We start from the raw sequence: 20,782 nt of genomic DNA, 5'->3' as shown, positions 1-20,782 counted from the left end.
TAACAATAGAGTCGTGTTCAGATATTTTTGATCAAATTTTTGCTCACAAGTTTATAAACTCGACTGTACCCAATAAATATCTAGAGAATAATAAAGTTAAGGTAACTTCTGTGGAGAAACAATATACACCTCTAATACAACACTGTCATAAATGCACATTTTCACCTTTTCGAAACAAAAGCGAAAACTTTATTTTTGATCGATTTTCGAAAGTTCTCTACCATTATGGAAACACCCCGAACAAACAAGCTAACTTAATGAGCGGCAAAAATCTCAAATGTATGCAGTAATGGGTAATTTTGTATGTAGAGTGGGCCAACTTTTGTGCCGGTGGATATAGATTGCCAGCCCTCAATCTGCCGCTCTTTCTACATTGCCAAACTCGTATCGTAACGCTGTGGTAATCTTACTTCCCTCAAATAGACACACAATAACTGCCAAACATAATAATTTAAATCATACCTTGTTACTAACTAATCTCTCTCTACTAATCTTACTTCGTTGAGTTTCTTGCCGGATTCTTCTCAACACAGGTTTTTCCGAACCGGTGGTAGATTTTTTTTGACATTCATAAGTGCTTGTTATAGCCTAAATTGAATAAAGATATTTTGACTTTGACTTTGACTTTGACATACCCACTTTGCAAGCAAATCACTTAACATTACATTAATTAAACGAGTCCACTTTCGCCGGCCCAAGTGGCCTTTCAGAGCAATCAGTCCCGTAAACGCATTAATGAGGCCTGCCCCAGCGTGGAGCCTCATACATCAAGGCCATATCAAATTACGCCGCATCCTGTATGTGGGCTATGCAGCGGCCATTTTATGGCGGTAGGGCGCGGACGTCCGGGTTGTTGTAACTGTTTAAATATAGTGGCGATGTTACGTGAATAAAAAGTAACTAAATAAAACTGTCTAGTTGGCCTCACGCACCCTTCCCGGCATTTTTTTTTCGGTATGTGAAACCTACGTTTTAAACGCCCATATCTAAAAGGTGTTTGGAAGATGGATGGACATACGTATATAGGGGATAGATGGGGCCATAAAATATGCAACGTGGTCAAACATAAAAAAATACACACGGGCCCAAAAATAATTTTTAAATATGTTTTTTATTATATTTGTCAAATACTCCCGTTTTAGTGATTTAAAATTTTAAAAAAAAATTTAGGGCCCGAGTGTTTTTTTATGCTCGACCACGTTGCTTGGCCCCATCTATTTCCCTATATACGTCCATCATAAGGTCAATTTCAAAGAAAATATCTAATTTAGCAGTATATTAGTATAAACTTTATCACCAAGTTTATCAACTTAGGTAATCAAATTTATAGATATATGAAAAGTAAAAAAAAAATCGTTTTTTAGTGAATACGTAAGCAAGTCTGGCCTTTGGAAAAACTCTTAAATACAAGTTGCAACATTGCCGACCACAGCTGTCCAGGCTATTGAGTAATTTCTATTTAATGTTTGGAATTAGACAAGCAATGTATTGCGAAATCGGCATTTTGAACTGCTAGGCCCCCATTGAACTACTATTGTACTTTGTTAATTAATATACAAGGTAATTTTTGAACAGGAGCAAAACTTAAACCACAGTTCCATTTGATCTAGCATTTTTTTTTTTTTGCTTAGTTAATAGACAAGCAGTATTGCGAGGTCATTATTTGTGACAATCTCATTTAATATTATACGAGTTACATAATAAATATATTCTATACCAAAATATACGATAAATATATTTGACGACCAGATGGCCTAGTGGTTAGAGAACCTGACTACGAAGCTTGAGGTCCCGGGTTCGATTCCCGCGTCGGGGCAGATATTTGTATGAAAAATACGAATGTTTGTTCTCGGGTCTTGGGTGTTTAATATGTATTTAAGTATGTATCTATCTATATATTTATATTTATCCGTTGCTTAGTACCCATAACACAAGCTTTGCTAAGCTTACTTTGGGACTAGGTTAATTGGTGTGAATTGTCCCGTGATATATATATGTATGAAACTTAGATTTGTTTCTTTGTACAAAATACCTACCGATTCTTAAAATTCTTCCGCTATTACAGATACACCTGTGATCTACACTAACTTTTAACTCGAGCTACTTTTATCTCGGAACCACAAAGTTCTACTGAACTCAAATTAAATTGCGGGCAACATCTATTCTTTCATTAATCAAACACCACACGTCAACGTAAACTAAACCCCGTGCAGCTGGACAACCAATACCACAAACCCCAACCGCCTAGTTTGCCCAACTACAATATGTTACACATTTCTATGTTAGTGCGGTGCTGAGTTACGGCCGCGTTATGATGGACGGCGGCGGCGACGGTAACTCACCAAACTTGCCAACGTATTAAGGGACAACCACACTGGTGTTCAAAATACGTCGCACCATTAATGCGGTGACGTCTTTCATGCGTCACGTTTTTATCGCTGCTCAAAATTCGTTGACGCAGTGATGTGCCTTGTAGGTCACGTTTTAATCGCATACTATCCACAGCACTTTTCAAAATACGTTAATGCGCGTAAACGCAGTTAACTGCATGCTTCATGCGTCACGTTTTTATCGCAAACCATCCACATTTCTACTCAAAAGCCGCTTAACCACCATAAACTAATGTTTTTTTTTCAGTACCAGTTTAAAAGTTGTGTCTCAAAATATATGTGTAGCTTTCGCCCGCGGTTTCCCCACGTGGAATTCGATTATCGCGCTGTTCCCTCGGGAACTGTGCATTTTTTCAGGATAAAAAGCAGCCTATGTCGCTCTCTGGCCCATAAACTATTTCTATGCCAAAAATCACATCGATCCGTCGCTCCGTTTCGACGTGAAAGACGGACAAACATACAAACACACACACTTTCGCATTTATAATATTAGTATGGAACTATGGATTAGTCAGTAACGCTAATTGCTTTCACGTACTGTGTTTAAGCAGCGTCGTAGACAGACGGTATTCACTAAAAAGGTGTACAGCGTTTTTTGAGCAGCCAGCATTGAGGATGATACGCTATAAGAAGATGACGCATGCATTTTCTTGCGTTAACAGTGCGTCAGCGTATTTAAGCACCAGCGTGGTCGATCCTTTACTCACCGGACTAGCCGAAGAATTATGCGGCCGCTATCGTACACATCTTAATAGGCCAAATTAGTGTACGATTTGAGGCTTTGCTTGAGCTGGTTTGGGCTCTATTTTTTTGTAATATTTTGTTCGGTTACTGCTTTTTCGTCACTGTTTAACTATTTGCAATAAGCGGGAGTACGAGTTGTATTTTAGCAACGCGTTTAAAACTAGTGACCAAACAAACTAGAAACCTTGTAATTGACGGTGAGCTATATTGTTGGTGTACATAATTTTACGAGGTACTTAATAAAGCTGGATTTATAATTATAAAGAATAGTATTTTTGTTATATTCTCAAATTTTAAGGGTTGTTAGCACAGATATAGATTACAATAGATTACGCAAATGCATCTACTTCGCGTGCCCGAGCCCCGACCAAACGTCGGGGTTGGCCCCATACAAAGACTGACCGCTAACTGACTAATCATGACTAGTGACTGACTCGAGCCCCGGGCGCGGGCGGGCGGTGCATTTGAATCGATTTTGCGCGGACATCGGGGAATTCACATCGCTAATTCGCTCTTGAGACGTCCCAGTAGATATAAAAAAGTGACACGGTTGGTTTTCATACAGATTGAGGTGTTTGTGTTATCTAGTGTAATCTATATCTGTGGTTGTTAGTAGGTACAGGTCCATAAAAACATATTTCTTTGTTTTATTAAAAATAATAAACTCAATAATTGTGTTTGTTTGAAACAATGCTTACGACAAGCATTTTACAAGCAAATTACGTACGTAAAAGTTACAGTAACAATGTTTTTTTGGCGGCCTAAGAATCAAATTGGCTGAGTTCACATTATCCGACCATCTCTGTCTCTATAATATCAAGTTGTCCAATATTATTTTACATCTCCTTTAACAGCCGTTAACACTGGATAACAAGACATATAACAAGTGTTACGTCCGCTATCGTCAGATTATTGCCCATCACGATCCCTATGAAATTTAATGTCTAGCTACTATTTATACGAGATATTGCCCGTAATATAGTATACTGGGTGACACAAAATGACGGCAGAAAAGATAGATATAGATTACCTTCTGAAAAAACATGCCAGGTAATTATTAAAAAAACACAAAAGCATCGTCAAATGTATCTATACAAAATAACTAACTAATTGGCTCAGGGGCCCAAAGAGGGTCTTGGCCTCCGAAACGAGAGCATGCCATCTGTCCCGATCGTGCGCAGCCTCTTGCCAGTCGTCGACTTGGAGACGTCCCAGATCCGCCTGGACACTGTCCTCCCAGCTATACAAAATAATTCATAAATTTAAATAAAATTTAAAATAATAATTAATTCACAAAACGTGAAAAGATTATAAAATAAATCAAATTTCAATAACCTATTATAAAAAATTAAAATATAAATTAAGTTAATGTCGAATTTAGAAAATTAAAACAGTTTATGAAATAAATAAACCTGTTCGCGGTTGGATAAATTCTAAAGAATTCATTATCTCGCCATAAATACTGCGGGGCACAAGCCACCTCTCAGAATGACGGGGGCTAGGAGGGGCCAGGCCGTAGTTCCCACGCGGGCCCAGTGTGGCTTGAGAACTTCAACTTCCAAACAAACAAACTTCCTTTGAATTGCATCGCAGGTGTCTGACAAATCGATAATTCTCTGAGTGAACTTTATGAACATTATTTCAAGAGTTAATTTTTCTTACATGTATTGATTTGAGATTTCTGCAAAGTATTGACAAATGTCCTTCTTAAAATTGAAATATTGTACTACAGTAATTCATAGACTACAAATATTATATATTAATCATCTCGTTATAGAAACCACAAATTAATAACAATAGGTACAACCCTCCCTAAACGGATTGGGTTCTAATAATAACCCTTTTATCGAGACATTAATTACAACGCTCTGTAAACTCGAACTGTAATTATTAGCTGCTATCGAATTCTGTTTCTAAAATTGGAACGCACTAAGGGATCATAATGATAGTACTTTGAATTAAATCCGTAACCTAGTGGGTTGAACTGTGGGCTCTCAAACAGAGGGTCGTGGGCTTAAAACCGAAATCATATCTCAGTTTTTTGTTATTGACTACGCAAGGTGATTTGGAAGTAATTGGGAGGCCTGAGCAGTACCACTACCATGAGTTTACAGTAACCGTACTCGATAGCGACGGCGTAAATTATTTGTATGGAGAATTGTACAGCGCCTCTACAAATAATTTACGCCGTCACTATCGAGTACACGGTCACTGTAAATTCATGGTAGTGGTACAGTAGGACTACCCTACCGAACTCAGTTAGTTACAGCTGCTAAATCGTACCAGTAGTATTAAGGTGTTTTTTTTAATTTTGAAACAAAAGGTAACTAACTAAATAACCAACAAAGACTTGGAAAACCTCGACTTTGTCACTTCGAAGTTCCATATCTCCAAAACATGTCTAAGAACCATCGCTAGAAACCTTGATTTTAAATTAAAAAACCGCATTCAAATCCGTCCACCCGTTTAAGAGCTACGGTGCCACAGACAGACAGACACACATTGCGGTCAAACATATAACACCCCTCTTTTTGTGTTGGGGGTTAAAAAATACTGAGTCAGTCTGCAATTAAAAGTGTGAGGGTTTTTTCTTAAATATGATTGTGATCGATCCATTACAAATGGGATGTATCGTCGTGCTCAACTCTAGCTCCCGAACCACCCTTATATAAAAAATATTACTATTATTATATAGTAAATAATTTATTAAATCGAGGCGTTACTTTGCGGAGGTCCAAATCAATGAACTAAAATAATTTCCTTGCTCACCCGCGACCTTACGATAGCTAAGCTTATGCAAAATATGCGTGTTCATGCAGTTCCTCCACCTCCACACTGTAAGAACACACACAAATCACACAAACCCATCTATCACCACAAACCACACTACACTGACGCGTTTCGAACTCAACCAGAGCTCATCTTCAGAGTGACACAACCGTACACCATGCTACCAGTTGTTAGACCCCAGTACCTGTTGTTGTTGTGTTAGAGTCTAGAGTGTTTGTCTCAAGAGTAAAAAAATCTGAAACCGGCCAAGAGCGTGTCGGACATGCCCGAAATAGGGTTCCGTAGCCATTACGAAAAAATTAAGTAATATTTTTCTAAGTAATCAGTAATCAGTCATTTATTTGCTCAGACATGGTACAAAGAAGATGGTTTACATACAACTATAACGGTTAAGTTTTCTTGAGAATTATTAGTTATTAGTAGGCCTTAGGTATAAAATACCTAAACTTGGAATATTCCCTACAAAATAAGAAATCCTTACAATGTAGGGATGTTATAGTTATCCGTGTAAGTTTGATATACTTACTAGTTACCATTCTGATTTTTTTTCAAAATTTGCCACCCATTGGTTTAGATTTTAGAGGGGGAGGGGACGCTCGATTTTAATAAAAATTTGCACTTTAAAGTTGAATATTTTGCAAAAAAACTCACTGAATCGAAAAATCGTTTTAGCAACCCCCTTATGGTTTTAAAAGACCTATACAAAGGTTCAATACAAGGTTCGATGAGAAAAAAAATCACCCCCATTTAACGTCTGTGGGAGGCACGCAAAAAAATTTTTTTTTGAATTTTTTATAGTACCATTTTATCGGCATAGTTTACATATATATTCTTGCCAAATTACAGCTTTATAGCATTCATAGTCCCTGAGCAAAGCCGCGGACGGACAGACAGACAGACATGGCGAAACTATAAGGATCCCGTTTTTGCCATTTTGGCTCCGGAACCCTAAAAATGACATAATTTTAGTTGTTGGGAAATGTCGTCTCAATATTATGTAGTTGGTGTATTTAGAAGTTGCTGTACTTCTAAATACAAATACTTGTACGCTAAAAATACGGCCGGGCGGGAATGCGTCCTTTGGGGTCAATAATAAAACTTCATCATCTAAATCATAATCTCTGCCTATATACGTCCCACTGGGCACAGGTCTCCTCTCAGAATGAGAGGGCTTCTACCGTAGTACCCACGCGGGCCTAGTGCGTATTGAGAACTTCACACACCATTCAAAGTCAAAGTCAAAATATCTTTGTTCAATTTAGGCTATAACAAGCACTTAGTTTATGAATGTCAAAAAAAATCTACCACCGGTTCGGGAAAACCTCTGTTAAGAAGAATTCGGCAAGAAACTCAACGAGTTATATGTTTTTAAACAGATTCACAATATTATTAAATTGTATCTATACATCACAAGTATTTAACACAACTTTATTTTTAACACAGTAGGTTCGCTATTTGAAGGGATCGCTAATGCGGATCGGAATTATTTCCAAATATCCCTGTCCATGATGTAATCATTAACTTTATAATACGCCTTAGATATTAATGTCTTCTTGACAATAGATCTGAATTTTGTATCCGTTTCATTTGTGATATTTTTTTGGAATTTTATTATAAAAACGTATGCATTTTCCCAGTAACGAATTTTTGGTTTTAGCCAGTCTGTAAGATGGAACTTTAAGCTTCCCTGTGTTTCTAGTAGCCTTTGGCTTATCGACGTTAGTGGGAAAATCACATATGTTCTTCCTTACATACATTGAATTACTTTGCAGGTTTGCGCCGGTTTGTTCACAATGTTTTTCTTCACAGTAAAGCTCGTGGTAAATATCTAAATATTATTTGACACATGAATTTCTAAAAGGTGCGAGCTTGTATTTGAATTTAACCCACGATCCTCTGCTTGAGAGGCCATAGGTCAAACTAGTAAGCCACCAGCTTATATTCCAGTTAAAGTATAAACCTATTCTAGTAAATACGTCTCACCTCTATTTTCTCCGCGATTCCTTATTCTTTTTCATCCGCCCGTATGGGACGTCACACGTGCTCAGATAAATACGCGGAGAGATCCGAGAGCCGTCGGCGCAAGAGACAAGCTCTTTGAGAACATCTGGACACGTGTCGTGGGATGCTTCCGTTTTCTTACGCTTTTTATTCGAGCGCCGACAAAGGATTATGTTAAGCTTAGCCCAGTTCGATCTTGACTCGCGCAGTTCTTCGAAATCTAAATGTTTAAAACTGTACCTACGGTGTATATTTTTTTTACAACCACATATTTTAAGGGTACTTAGTGAACAAAGGTCCTAATAAACATTGCTTTCGTATGTTTTCTTTTTCCTTTATACCTAAATTAGCACGTGAACGCTACTTTTTTATTCTAAACGTCGCATTTGACGTGACGTCTGACGTGACATCAGATGATTGATGCTCGAAATATATTATTTAATTTATCACGATTTAGCGATTTGGTAATTATTGCGAAACTTATTTTTTTTTGCAACTAACATGGTTACTTTTTGTGTTTGTATATAAATTATGTACATCTATCTTCTTCTTCCTGTGGTGCTACTGAAGGTTGGCCATCAACTCAGTATATTTCTTCTTGTCCTTCGCGAGGTGGAACAGCTCAGCAGCACTCGTGACTCCGGTCCACTATCGAATGTTACCATGTAATCTTATCTCGTATGCAGGTTGTCCCACGGATGTGCGACATGGACGGATATTATCATAAATATTGTAGATAGACAATTTAACTGAAGGAAGACTTCATTTTGATTTAAAAAAACAATTCAAACTGCATTCAAAGATTTTTTAATTTCCCATGTCTGAACCAGCCTGTAATTTTACGGTAGCGATCCAAATGCTCAATCATAAGGTTTTTTTTCTGTTAACATAGAATCCATAATAATATTATAAATGCGAAAGTGTGTTTGTATGTTTGTGTGTTTGTCCGTCTTTCACGCCGTAACGGAGTAACGGATCGACGTGATTTTTGGCATAGAAATAGTTTATGGGCCCGAGAGTGACATTTTTATCCCGGAAAAATGCACAGTTCCCGAGGGAACAGCGCGCGATAACCGAATACCACGCGGGCGGAGCCGCGGGCAAAAGCTAGTCTCTAATAAAGGGAAGACCATGTATAGGTGTAATGTCAGGATTTTTAATAACGGTGTTTTTTTTTACTAATTGGTGGGTTCGATTCCCAGTTCAGACAGAGGATTATACCAAAATCTTTGAATGCAGTTTGAATTATTTTCTTCTCGCAGTTAAATTGTCTATCTACAATATTTATGATAATATCCCTCCATGCCGCACAGCCGCGGGACAACCTGTATACGAGATAAGGTTACATAGTGGCTTGTAAATAATCTAGAATATTGTTTTCAAGAAACACTATAGTTTCTGTGGCATTAATAACGTGAGGGGAGCCAGTTAGCGGCGGCATGAGGCATATTTCCAGAGCCTGGAGTCATAACTAGCGGCGGAAGGCGCGAGGAAATCCGGCCGCGGCCCTCACTAATAAATTACAGATTAGAACCTCGTTAATCTAATCGCCTTTCAAATATGCAAGGAAAACGTAATTTTACAAAGAGTTCTTGGATTACGGGAACTTAATTTTATTTTTAAACTAGCTTTTGCCCGCGACTTCGTCCGCGTGGAATAATAACTTTGGGAAGTATTTAATTTATTTAGGATACCTATTCTGCCAATAATAGCACATAGAAACTTCCACAGTTTACTGAATAAAATAAACTGAACTGAACTGAACTGAACATCCATACATCCATGTTCTTTGGTAAAACATAAATATTTTGCTGGTAGCCACATTTTAGCAATACGACGTGTATTCTACCCTACCAACACAAAAGGACTAATTATTATTCCTCATAGTGAACTCTTGACACCTTACGTCCTTTATTGTAAGTTAGGAGGGTAGGATTATAATTAAAACGGCATTTTTACTAAGCATAGCTACACATATTTCCGATAAACATACTTATAGTAAATTTGTTTGGAATTACTTAAGAACTTTCATCCCCATATTTATATGTCGATATTTTAAAAGCGCCGGAAAATATGATTTTTGGGTTCCGTAGCTCAAAAGAAAAAATGGAACCCTTATAGGGTCACTTTGCTGTCCGTACGTCCGTCTGTCTGTCAAGATCCTCTATCTCGTAAACACGCGGAGTATCGGTATCGAATTGAGATTAAAACCCTAAACTCAGGTCAATAGTCCCGAAATCTGTGAAAAAATCAAACTTCTAAGTCAAGGCAATCAAAAGCTACAGTCATTAAAAAGGTGTGTCCATACAAATTGCCTTAACAGAAAAAGTTATAGGGCACTTCCGGCTGTCCTAAAAACTTAGTTTTTTTTTGCATAAAGGTAGCTCTTATATAGCACAATAAATAAGAAAAATCTGGAAATCATAATTTTTCATGTCTGACTGTCTATGTCAATAAGCCATCTATTATAACCCCACATTGCGTACATTTTGCTATGAGCTTAAAGGGCACTGCTAACACTGCATCATTTCCTCTGCTAACATCCCCTCGCCGGTAAAAATTTCAAAAACGCTTGAACAAATATCTATTTATTTCTTATAATGTCCAAATGCCAAGTTTCACAAAGAACCATCGATTTATCTTCAATAATGACGATCTTCCATATAAAGTTTCATCCGTTATTTCACCCCCTCACAGGAAGAATTTTAAAAAACGCGCGAACAAATATCTATTTATCTCTTATCACGTGCCCAAATGGCTAGTTTAATAAATATTCATCGATTTATCTTCGATAATGACGACCTTCCATATAAACTTTCAACCCCTATTTCATCCCCTCACAGGTCGAATTTTCAAAAAAGCTCAAACAAATATCGATTTATTTCTTATTAAGGGCCTAAATGCCAAGTTTCATGGTTTTATCTTCGACAGCGACGAACTTCCACCATATTAACTTTCATCCCCTATTTCAACCCCTTAAAACCTTTTTTTCGCAATAAAAGATAGCCTATGTTCTTTCCCAAGGTCTAGGTATTCTATCTCTGCACCAGATTTCATCCAAATCGGTTCAGCCGTTTAGCCGTGAAAGCGTAACAGACAGACAGAGTTACATTCGCATTTACAATATTAATATGGATTAAGGGCCTAAATGCCAAGTTTCATGGTTTTATCTTCGACAGCGACGAACTTCCACCATATTAACTTTCATCCCCTATTTCAACCCCTTAAAACCTTTTTTTCGCAATAAAAGATAGCCTATGTTCTTTCCCAAGGTCTATTCTATCTCTGTACCAAATTTCATCCAAATCGGTTCAGCGGTTTAGCCGTGAAAGCGTAACAGACAGACAGACAGACAGACAGACAGACAGAGTTACTTTCGCATTTATAATATTAGTATGGATTTATGAGGCTTTGTAGACTTTTATTTTTATGGTGCAAAATGAGCAGGGTATTCAGTGGTTTATCGTGGGAGGCTGTTATCGGCTTACATACGAGGCTCGCTAAACATGTTTGTGTAGTGTTAGTAGGTGGCAAGGTTGAGGAAAAATGTAAACATACCTTTCCTAACAATGTTTTGAGAAATAATCGATCACGAAAAGTTGAATTTACTGTTTTAAGTGAATGATATGTTTATGTGACAAGAAACCGATGTTACACAAATTTTCTAGAGTATGTAGAAGCGTCAATGGGGTTCCGATATTTTTTAGTGATTAATAGTGAGTTGGACGGAGGATTGGGTTAAGAGGGTCGCTGACGGCGGCTGGATGCGATGGGCTGAAGACAGTGTTGTGGCGCGCCATGGAAGAAGCCTATGTCCAGTAGTGGACTGCTGTAGGCTGATGATGATGATGATGATGAATAGTGAGTTGAATCATCTAATTCTGCAATCTATACTAATATTATAAATGCGAAAGTGTCTTTGTGTGTATGTTTGCCCGTCTTTCACGTCGAAACGGAGCGACGGATTGACGTGATTTTTAGCATAGAGATAGGTTTATGGGCCAGAGAGTGACATAGGCTACTTTTTATCCCGGAAAAATGCACAGTTCCCGAGGGAACAGCGCGCGATAACCGAAACGCGGGCGAAGCCGTGGGCAAAAGCTAGTCTTTTATAAATATATAATTTTATTTAGTCTTAATTTCCTTATCATGATTGTTTTCTACATACACCAACCGCCGCCGCTTGCAACCGAAGCAACTGGAGATTTATGCGGGAGGCCTATGTCCAACAATTTACGTCCTACGGCTGATATAAAGATTATATTTTGTAAATAGTTTAAAATCTATAAGTAATCGGCAGTTGACAGTCACGTTGCAGTTGGAAGGCAGTCCGTCTGTAAACTGTAACTGGCGTCACTGTAAATCACCGTCGCGAAATCATCATCAGATCTTTTCGCGACACAATAGCTGAGTGGCGGCCATTTTGGCTGGTACAGTCACCAGCATTAATATCTGCCACAGCGGAGCGTGCAAAAATATCTGACACGTCCTTCCGGCCCTAGAAATAGAGTTGTATCAGATATTTATGCACGCTTGCTTTGTCAGATATTGGTGCTGGTGACTGTAGGAATAGGCATCCATGTGTATATTAAGTCAGTGTTCGCGTATGTGTATCTATTTTATCAGCCAATAAACCATTCTTATTGTTAAATTCGAAAATCGAAGTTCGTATCGTACCGTCTCTCTCACTCTCGTGTTAAGTAATACCGGGTGTGGCTTAAATAAAACAATAAGTAATTAAAACATAGACCACACCCCTCAAACTGAACAACATTAGTTCAGCGACTTTTAAAAATAAACAGTTTTTTAATTTCCTATTAAACTTTTAAGTTTATTCGAAGAAGCAATGTTAAGCAAAATGCTCGATGTTTGTACCTTGACAGACGCCGTCAGTTGTGTTCTAGGATGGCGTAAATTGATAGCATTATTAAATTTGTATGAAAAAAGGAAAATTCAAAGACTCCATTATTTTTAAAAGTCGCTGAACTAATGTTGTTTAGTTTGACGAGGACGACCAATGTTTTAATTTTTTGCTCGTATTACAGACCACACCCGGTATAAGCGTCAGCGAGTCGGGAAGATACGAAGCGTTGTTAGTAAAGGGTTATAGTCGTTACCATTTCGCTGTTGTCAGCCGCCTTGTCGAGCACAGCGTCGAGCCAGGCCCACTGCGCGCGCGCCGCCGCGTCGCGCGCGCCCCCGAACAGGTTCGTGTTCAGCGCCACGATACGCAGCTTGCTGTGTGACTGCTCTATCGTGTAGTAGCCTCCTGCCAGTGCCAACAAGCATGGTGTAAAGTTAATTAACTAAAGCAATCTTAAAAATAATGTTGGTATTTAAATACTAAGTTGGATTTTACCCTTAAAATAATTTCGTTTAAAACAGGACAACACACATGATCAGCTGTCATCTTTAAAATGCTGTTTGGGCTGCTCCTTATTCTGCTCAGCAGTGACGCTGTCGGTGCGTGCGTGACTCAGCGAACATCATCAGCGAGCACCATGTAGGCAGACATTGTTTGACTTTTGGGTATATCGGACCCACAGGCTGCTGGTGTAAAAGGAAGAATAGTACGCCTTGAGGAAGAACAGTACGTCTTGCACTTAAATGAAGCGTTTCTATTGGTTCATGAAACACAGTCCTCGCTCATCTCTGGTGGAAAAGGAGCCTTAATTAGTGTTTCAGTCGGAGAACTTTCTTCTGGTTCAATTATCTTGCAATAGCGGGTTCGCATATTCGTGCGAATGTGAGTATCCAGTATTATGAAAATATCTTTAAAGAAATTAAAAATAACGTAGTTTCCTGGCCTATTACTGGCTAAAAAATAGTATTCTTTTTTTATTAAAGACATAGACATAACTTTATTTCGACATCAAACTTAAAATAATACACAATTGATTTGCTTGCTTATTGCTTAATTGAGGCATACATTTGAAACAGGCTTATAATATAAAGTAACAGAATATTTATAAATATAACGAAGTTGCCTGATTATGTATCTCAGCTAGATTATTTATCATAAAATATTGGACACGTAATTTTTTTTTGGCACACAGATGGACAAATGCATAAACGGACAGACGGACATCGTAACGCTGACAGTAACAAGATCCTGTTTGTCACTTTCCGGTAACGCGTAAGGTAACGCTCACTGAGACGGGAAACATTTCTCTCCGTCAAATTTTTAACAATCAATCCAATAACAAAGTCCAAATTACATTACGGCTCGATCACTTCAAAGTTGTAAACTCACGCCAAAAAGTGGAATGAATAGAGGTTAATTGGATAAACTCCGGCGGCGCAGGTTGAGATTTAACTTGGATCGATTGGGGCTTTAATAGAATAAACTTTTTGTGCGGCGCTCAGTTGTGCGCATGCTTGGAGGGACTTCAGTAATTGAACATTTTAAAATTTCGCGATTTTCACTCATAGTCTCATAGTCGAAATACCACAAACGGGACTTATCACTTTAACTCACACGAGTAATATTTACCTCGAAGTTTCGACCACATTAAAGTGGCCGTGGTCACGAGTAGACACTCGAACGTTGAGGTACTTAAATATTACTCGTGTGTGTTAACTCGATAACTGTGATAAGTTCCGTTTGCGGTATTTTGACTATTTCAGTAATTGCTTTAATGTTTTACTGATATGATAATTAAATAGATAAATATGAGTGTTACTCGTATAAATTGGTATTGGTATGGGAGATCGCTTTTTAGCGATAAGACCGCCTATTGTGTACCTGAATTTTTCTATTTTTGTAATGTCTCTGTACTGTTTTTGGTGATCAATAAAGAATATTTGTATTGTATTGTATTGTTAACGTAATTTTAAGCATTTTGTTTTTTAACGTCTATCGTCTATCAATGTTTAGTTAAACTTAATAAAATATAGGCTTAAATTAATTATTAGAACCATTAATATATTTTTTTTTTAACTTCACCTTGTAAATATTTGTAAATTGGCATGAAGTTGGCTCTTATAGCACAGCCACTAAAAAAGTCTGAAAATCTTAATTGTGTACATCTGCCTGTCTACATCACTAACCAATCTAAAATGAACTCACACTACATAGTACATTTTGCTTAGGAAACCACGGCTCTTCTTACACTGGATATTCATAGATAACTACAAATTTATGTGCAAGTTGAAGTGGCAATGGGCGGGCCACATCACTCGAGATAACCATTGGGGGAGGAAGGTCCTCGAGTGGCGACCACAAACCGGAAGACGGCCAGTTTTTTTATTTCTTAAAATTATTGGGCTAAACATGATTTAAGCCAACCAAACATGCGAAGCAGATTACACCGATCAACAAAAAAAATATATATATAATGTGTATTCCACCCAGTTTTCTTAAATTATCTGAAGCGGTGAAATAAAACCACTGAGTTGCTCTGAAAAGAGTGGAGTTTTATTATTCACTAATACTTAACACATATCTAAGATTATAAAACTAACTAAATAACAATTCTTACCTGAAAAGAGAAACAACATTAAAGCTAATATTCCACCACAGTATTTACTTCAAGTACAATTTTAAATACACGCTAATTACATTACTTGCACTTTTTCTGACAAGTCACTCTGCTACAGATCAAACAGCTGTCATCTGTCATCAACTCTCATACGAGTAGCTAGCTACCTTCAAACATAAAATAAATGAAGTGATACCCTCTTCTTCATTTACATCTCCCCCCCCCCACAGAATCTGGCTAATTATACATAATTAAATCATGTTTCTATCAGTGGGAGAAGTTTGGTTACATGGAACAAATTGGACTCAGATTTTTTATGGCCTGTGTCTATCCTGTAAATAGAATTTGATAATTTTTGTAAAACTTTATACGGACCTATTTTTAACTCATGTAATTTTCTTCTATTTAATCGATTTCCATTTTCTACATACACTGAGTCTCCTACCTTTATTTCTGATTTTTTCCGATTTTTATCAAACTGTTTTTTGTTGTAGTTGTGTGATTTTATGGTATTTTGTAATGCGATTTTTCTATCTTGTAATAATTCATTATATGTTTTTTCCTGTTTTAGTTCATTTGGTAGAATGTTAACTGATTTCCCTTCCAACAAGTATTTTGGAGAAAATCCTGTCACTGAATGTTCAGTCTCGTTATACCTCCGAGTACATTCGTGAGCAATAGTAGTCCAGGCTAGTTTATTGTCTCTTTCATTTATCTTACACCTTATTTTGTTAACTAACGTTTGGTTTAATCTCTCATTCAAACCGTTAGAAAATGGTGCATTGACTGCAGTGAAAACAATTGGTATGTTTTCTTTATCTAAAAAATTTTTGAATTCCGTTGAATTTATGCCTGGATATTGATCCGACAAAATCATTCCAATTTTATTTCCCTGGGTCACCTTTTTTACAAGCTTTATAAAGTCACCAGAACCTTGAGTTTTAGAAGTCGAAATATAGGCATACCTAGTAAAATGATCAACAAGTAAGTGTAGATATGTTTTTGTGGAACGTGAACCACCAAATCCTCCAATGGTGTCTATAGATACTATATCAAAAGGATGCGTTGCAGGACCTAAATGTGACATTAGCCCAAATTTATTTTTTACTCTAGATTTATTTTTTACACAAATATTACAGTTGTCGCATATCTTTTTAATGTTATTTGTTAAATTTTTCGCGGTAAAAAACGGTTTAATCTTGCTTTCTATTTGTTGTGGTCCTAAGTGACAGAAGTAGTCATGTACATTTTTAATGATTTTCAAGCTAAAATCTTCGGTTATTAGTATCTTTTCTTTTTTCCCGATTTTCTTGTAGTACAGTTTATCTTTTACCTTTAATTTATTCTTATTTTGTTTCAAGTGTTCATTATTTTCCTGGTCATCTTGAATGTCTTTTAATTTAACAAAGTTTACACATTTTAAATTTTCGTCTTGGTTATCATCTGGTTCAAGTACAGGATTTCTACTTAGACAATCTGCCTCCAAGTTGTACTTCCCAGGGGAATAAATGACTTCAAAGTTAAACTGAGATAAGTAGTATGCAATGTCGCCTAGTTCCTCATCCGTTCGAGCCTTAATATTCATTTTTTCTAGAGGTTTGTGATCAGAGAAAACAGTAAATCGCTTCCCTATGAGCCAATGTTGCCAGTATTTGACGGCTTCTTTTATTGCCAAACCCTCGAGATATATGGCTTTTTTCTTTTTTTGAGCATCATTTAATTTTCTCGAAAAGTATGCGCAAGGTTTTTCTTCTCCGTTTGATTGAGGTTGTTTTAAGATCGCGCCTATGCCTTGCAAACTCGCGTCTGTATAAATGTGTATCGGTAGATTCGGATCAAATATTTCTAGAATGGGTTTTTGACAAAGTAGTTTTTTAATCGTCTCAAATGATTGTTGACATTTCTCTGACCAACTAAATGTTTGTCCTTTCCTTAACAAGTTATGTAACGGTTCTAATATTATTGAAACATTGGGTACATATTTCCCATAAAAATTAATTTTACCCAGGAATTGCCGAACATTTTTTTGTGTCTTTGGTACAGGAAAATCTTTGATAGCGATTAGGTTATCTTTTAATGGAGTAATTGTGTTATTTTTTATAATGTGTCCCAAATACTTGACTGAGTCTTGAGCAAAAGTACATTTCGCCAATTTTAGTCTAAAACCCTCTTTTGTTATTGCTTCCAATAACAATGATAAATGTTTAATATGATCAGTGAATGTTTCAGAAAATATTAAGATGTCATCTATATAATTCACTGTAAAATCTGACAGACTATGTTTCCTTATAATACTACTTAATATTCTCTGAAAGATTGCAGGCGAGGTCTTCAAACCAAACGGTAAACACGTCCATTGAAAGTGCCCCTCTTGTGTAACGAACGCTACTTTTTTCCGGTCTTCAATTTTTAATGGGATCGACCAGAATGCTGAGTTTATGTCGAGTGTGGAGAAGAACTTACAGTTCCGCGTTTTGACCATTAAATCCTCAATTAGTGGAAACGGTTGTGACTGGGGAACAACAATTTTATTTAAATCGCGAAAATCTACGCACAACCTTGATTTTTTCCCTTCTTCTTTCTTATAAGCTAATGTTACTGGAGCTGCAAAAGGACTATAGGACTCTTCAATTAATTCTTTTTTTAGCAACATTGATATCTGTTGTTCTATTTCTTTTCTATCTTCAATAGTACACCTATATGGCCGTTTACTACAATATCTGTCGACTAACAAATCAATGTGTGCTTCATAATCCTTTACGGTGCCTACATCATATTTATCCTTAGCAAACAGTGATGCATATTTGCATATCAGGTCATCTATTTTTGACTGTTGTTGTAGGTCGAGGTGATTTATTGAAATATCAAAGTTTTCAACTTGTATGTGTTCATTAAAATTTATTCTATATTTTGTTTCCTCTTTAGTTTTTTCCAAAATACTCTCATCCTTGTTACCATTATAATTATTTTTATTTTCTATTTTGCTACCTGTGAAGCCAGGAATTATTTCTGCATGTTTCTGTTCTGTAATGTTTTTACTAATTTGTTTTTGTAGGATGGGAATATTTTGTGTAATTATCAAGTTTTCATTTTGAGCTAAGTGAAATTTTTCAATGCAATCCAATCCAATTAGGAAATTGTAATCAAAATTTTCCTCATCTATAACGAAAACACTAACATCTTTTTCAATATTAAATATTTTTATTGTTAATGTTACCATTCCTATAGATTTTTTTACGCCATTAATCGTTTTCAAGCCTACATTTGTTTTACCATTATTACTTGTGTTATTCGTCAGGGTCAATAATCTCGAATTTATCAAAGATACATTGGATCCTGAGTCATAAACTCCTAGTATTTCTAAGGTATCATTTATTAATATTTTAATTTTGATTAATGGCGGGATATTTAGTTTTTTGGACCTATTTCATTTAATTCGGTCTCCAATTCATAATTGTTGACACTCTTTACTTGATCGCGCTTAAATTTATCACTACTTTTATTTTTAAACCAACACTGAGACTCTGGGTGAAACCGTTTGCCTTTGTTTTCCTTCTCACAGATCCTACATGGTTGTACGCTCACATTTTTCTCTTTAATTTTATTTTCAAAACCTACTATTTTTTTCTCCCAAGTCTTTTTCTCCACCAAATATTCTAAACCCCTTATGTTACTAAATAAATCCTCAGTTTTTTTTAATGTATTTCTGTCAATTTTATCAGCAACAAAGTTTGGCAACCCCGTAGCGATGAGATCCATCAGAATAGAATTATCCATGCTTTTATTAATTTCCAATAAAAGTCTTTCTTTTTTTACTGCATACTCAAGTAAAGAACCCTGTCTATATTTAAATAATATTGCGTACCTGATTGGTGACCAACTTTTGTCTGCATAAGTTTCACAAAAATTATTCCTCCATAAGGACCACTCTGAGTCAACCGTATGCTTTATGAGCATGGAGCTGTACCAGTCCAAACATGATTCCTCTAAAAATAACCTAAGCACTTCAATCCGTTTTGTATCCTCTTCGATCCCGAGACGAGTACATTCGGCTTCAAAAGTTGTAATCCATTGCAATACATTCGATGTCTTTCTAGTGAATTTCTCAATCACAAATTTTTCCTTTAAACCTGTCATGCTTTGAGTTTTCAGTTTATCACTCCGTGGCTCTGCAAAGTTTTCTAGAATTCTTGATAACGCTTCTTCAGAAATCCCAGCTGCTTGAGTCTGGTCCTGAGTCTTTGGTGCAATTTCTTCCAACAAATATCCTTTAAACTGCATATTACCGTCCTCATCCATATAACTACTACATATATCTGATGTCAATGAAATCCACACTTGCCTTTTGTCGTGTCTCTTCTGTAGTGTATTTTTTACTTTTTGAAAGGCTTCCGTTTTCATTATTGACTCATGCAGTTTCACTGGTTGGTATTTTTCTGGGATTGCAAAGACATTTTTATCAACATCCGTAATCGAGGTTATGCAGATTATACTGGTTTTCGTATCTTCGACACTTGCTTTGACAACAAATTCAAATCTCAATTTGTTCATGTTTTTCAAGAAATAGCTGGAAATGTTGTTTTATAATGTGTATTCCACCCAGTTTTCTTAAATTATCTGAAGCGGTGAAATAAAACCACTGAGTTGCTCTGAAAAGAGTGGAGTTTTATTATTCACTAATACTTAACACATATCTAAGATTATAAAACTAACTAAATAACAATTCTTACCTGAAAAGAGAAACAACATTAAAGCTAATATTCCACCACAGTATTTACTTCAAGTACAATTTTAAATACACGCTAATTACATTACTTGCACTTTTTCTGACAAGTCACTCTGCTACAGATCAAACAGCTGTCATCTGTCATCAACTCTCATACGAGTAGCTAGCTACCTTCAAACATAAAATAAATGAAGTGATACCCTCTTCTTCATTTACATATATATATACACAGTGCGATTACAAATGGAAAATATTTGTTCATTTTTGATTTTTGCGCTTTATTAATATCGGTCTTTGCGCGCTGTGCCGCTATTCATTTTTAACCCCCGACGCAAAAAGAGGGGTGTTATTAGTTTGACCGCTATGTGTCTCTGTGTGTGAACGGGTGAACCGATTTGAATGTGTTTTTTTTGAAAGCAGGTTTTCTGGCGATAGTTTTTAGACGTGTTTCATCAAAATCGGTTCAGCCGTTTTTGAGATATTGAACTTTGAAGTCGGGGGTTTTCCAACTATTTGTTGGCTAGGTTATTACTCGTACACATAAAAGAAAATTCTGAACTGTTCTTATTTCTAGCTATTAAATAAAAAATAGTATGTATATCCCGTGCACAAAAACGCAGTAGACCGGTGTTATGGTTAATGATGCTTAC

The 20,782-nt window shown here is 36.5% G+C and overlaps 2 protein-coding genes across 2 annotated transcripts in view; both read right to left on the bottom strand.

Annotated features, from left to right (window-relative positions):
* Nucleotides 1-20,782, bottom strand: part of LOC141427580 (acid sphingomyelinase-like phosphodiesterase 3b) — an 85,373-nt gene that overhangs the window by 7,422 nt on the left and 57,169 nt on the right. The window contains exon 6 of the mRNA XM_074087161.1: nt 13,043-13,194. Coding sequence (XP_073943262.1) covers nt 13,043-13,194 — 152 coding nt within the window. The remainder of the gene's footprint in view (nt 1-13,042; nt 13,195-20,782) is intronic.
* LOC141427581 (uncharacterized) lies at nt 15,256-20,350 on the bottom strand. Its single transcript, XM_074087162.1, has 3 exons — nt 20,137-20,350; nt 15,407-20,055; nt 15,256-15,325 (listed from the first exon to the last, which is right to left on the bottom strand). The coding sequence occupies exon 2, from the start codon at nt 19,955-19,957 to the stop codon at nt 18,815-18,817; it is 1,143 nt and encodes a 380-aa protein (XP_073943263.1). The 5' UTR covers nt 19,958-20,055; nt 20,137-20,350; the 3' UTR covers nt 15,256-15,325; nt 15,407-18,814.

This window comes from Choristoneura fumiferana, chromosome 4 (genome assembly GCF_025370935.1).
Source record: "Choristoneura fumiferana chromosome 4, NRCan_CFum_1, whole genome shotgun sequence".
Taxonomy (NCBI): domain Eukaryota; kingdom Metazoa; phylum Arthropoda; class Insecta; order Lepidoptera; family Tortricidae; genus Choristoneura; species Choristoneura fumiferana.
This window is presented reverse-complemented; position numbering and strand designations above follow the sequence as displayed.

Bases quoted from the DNA above. Each gene is read 5' to 3' on its own strand.
- LOC141427581 (XM_074087162.1), bottom strand. From the start codon at position 19,957: ATGAACAAATTGAGATTTGAATTTGTTGTCAAAGCAAGTGTCGAAGAT.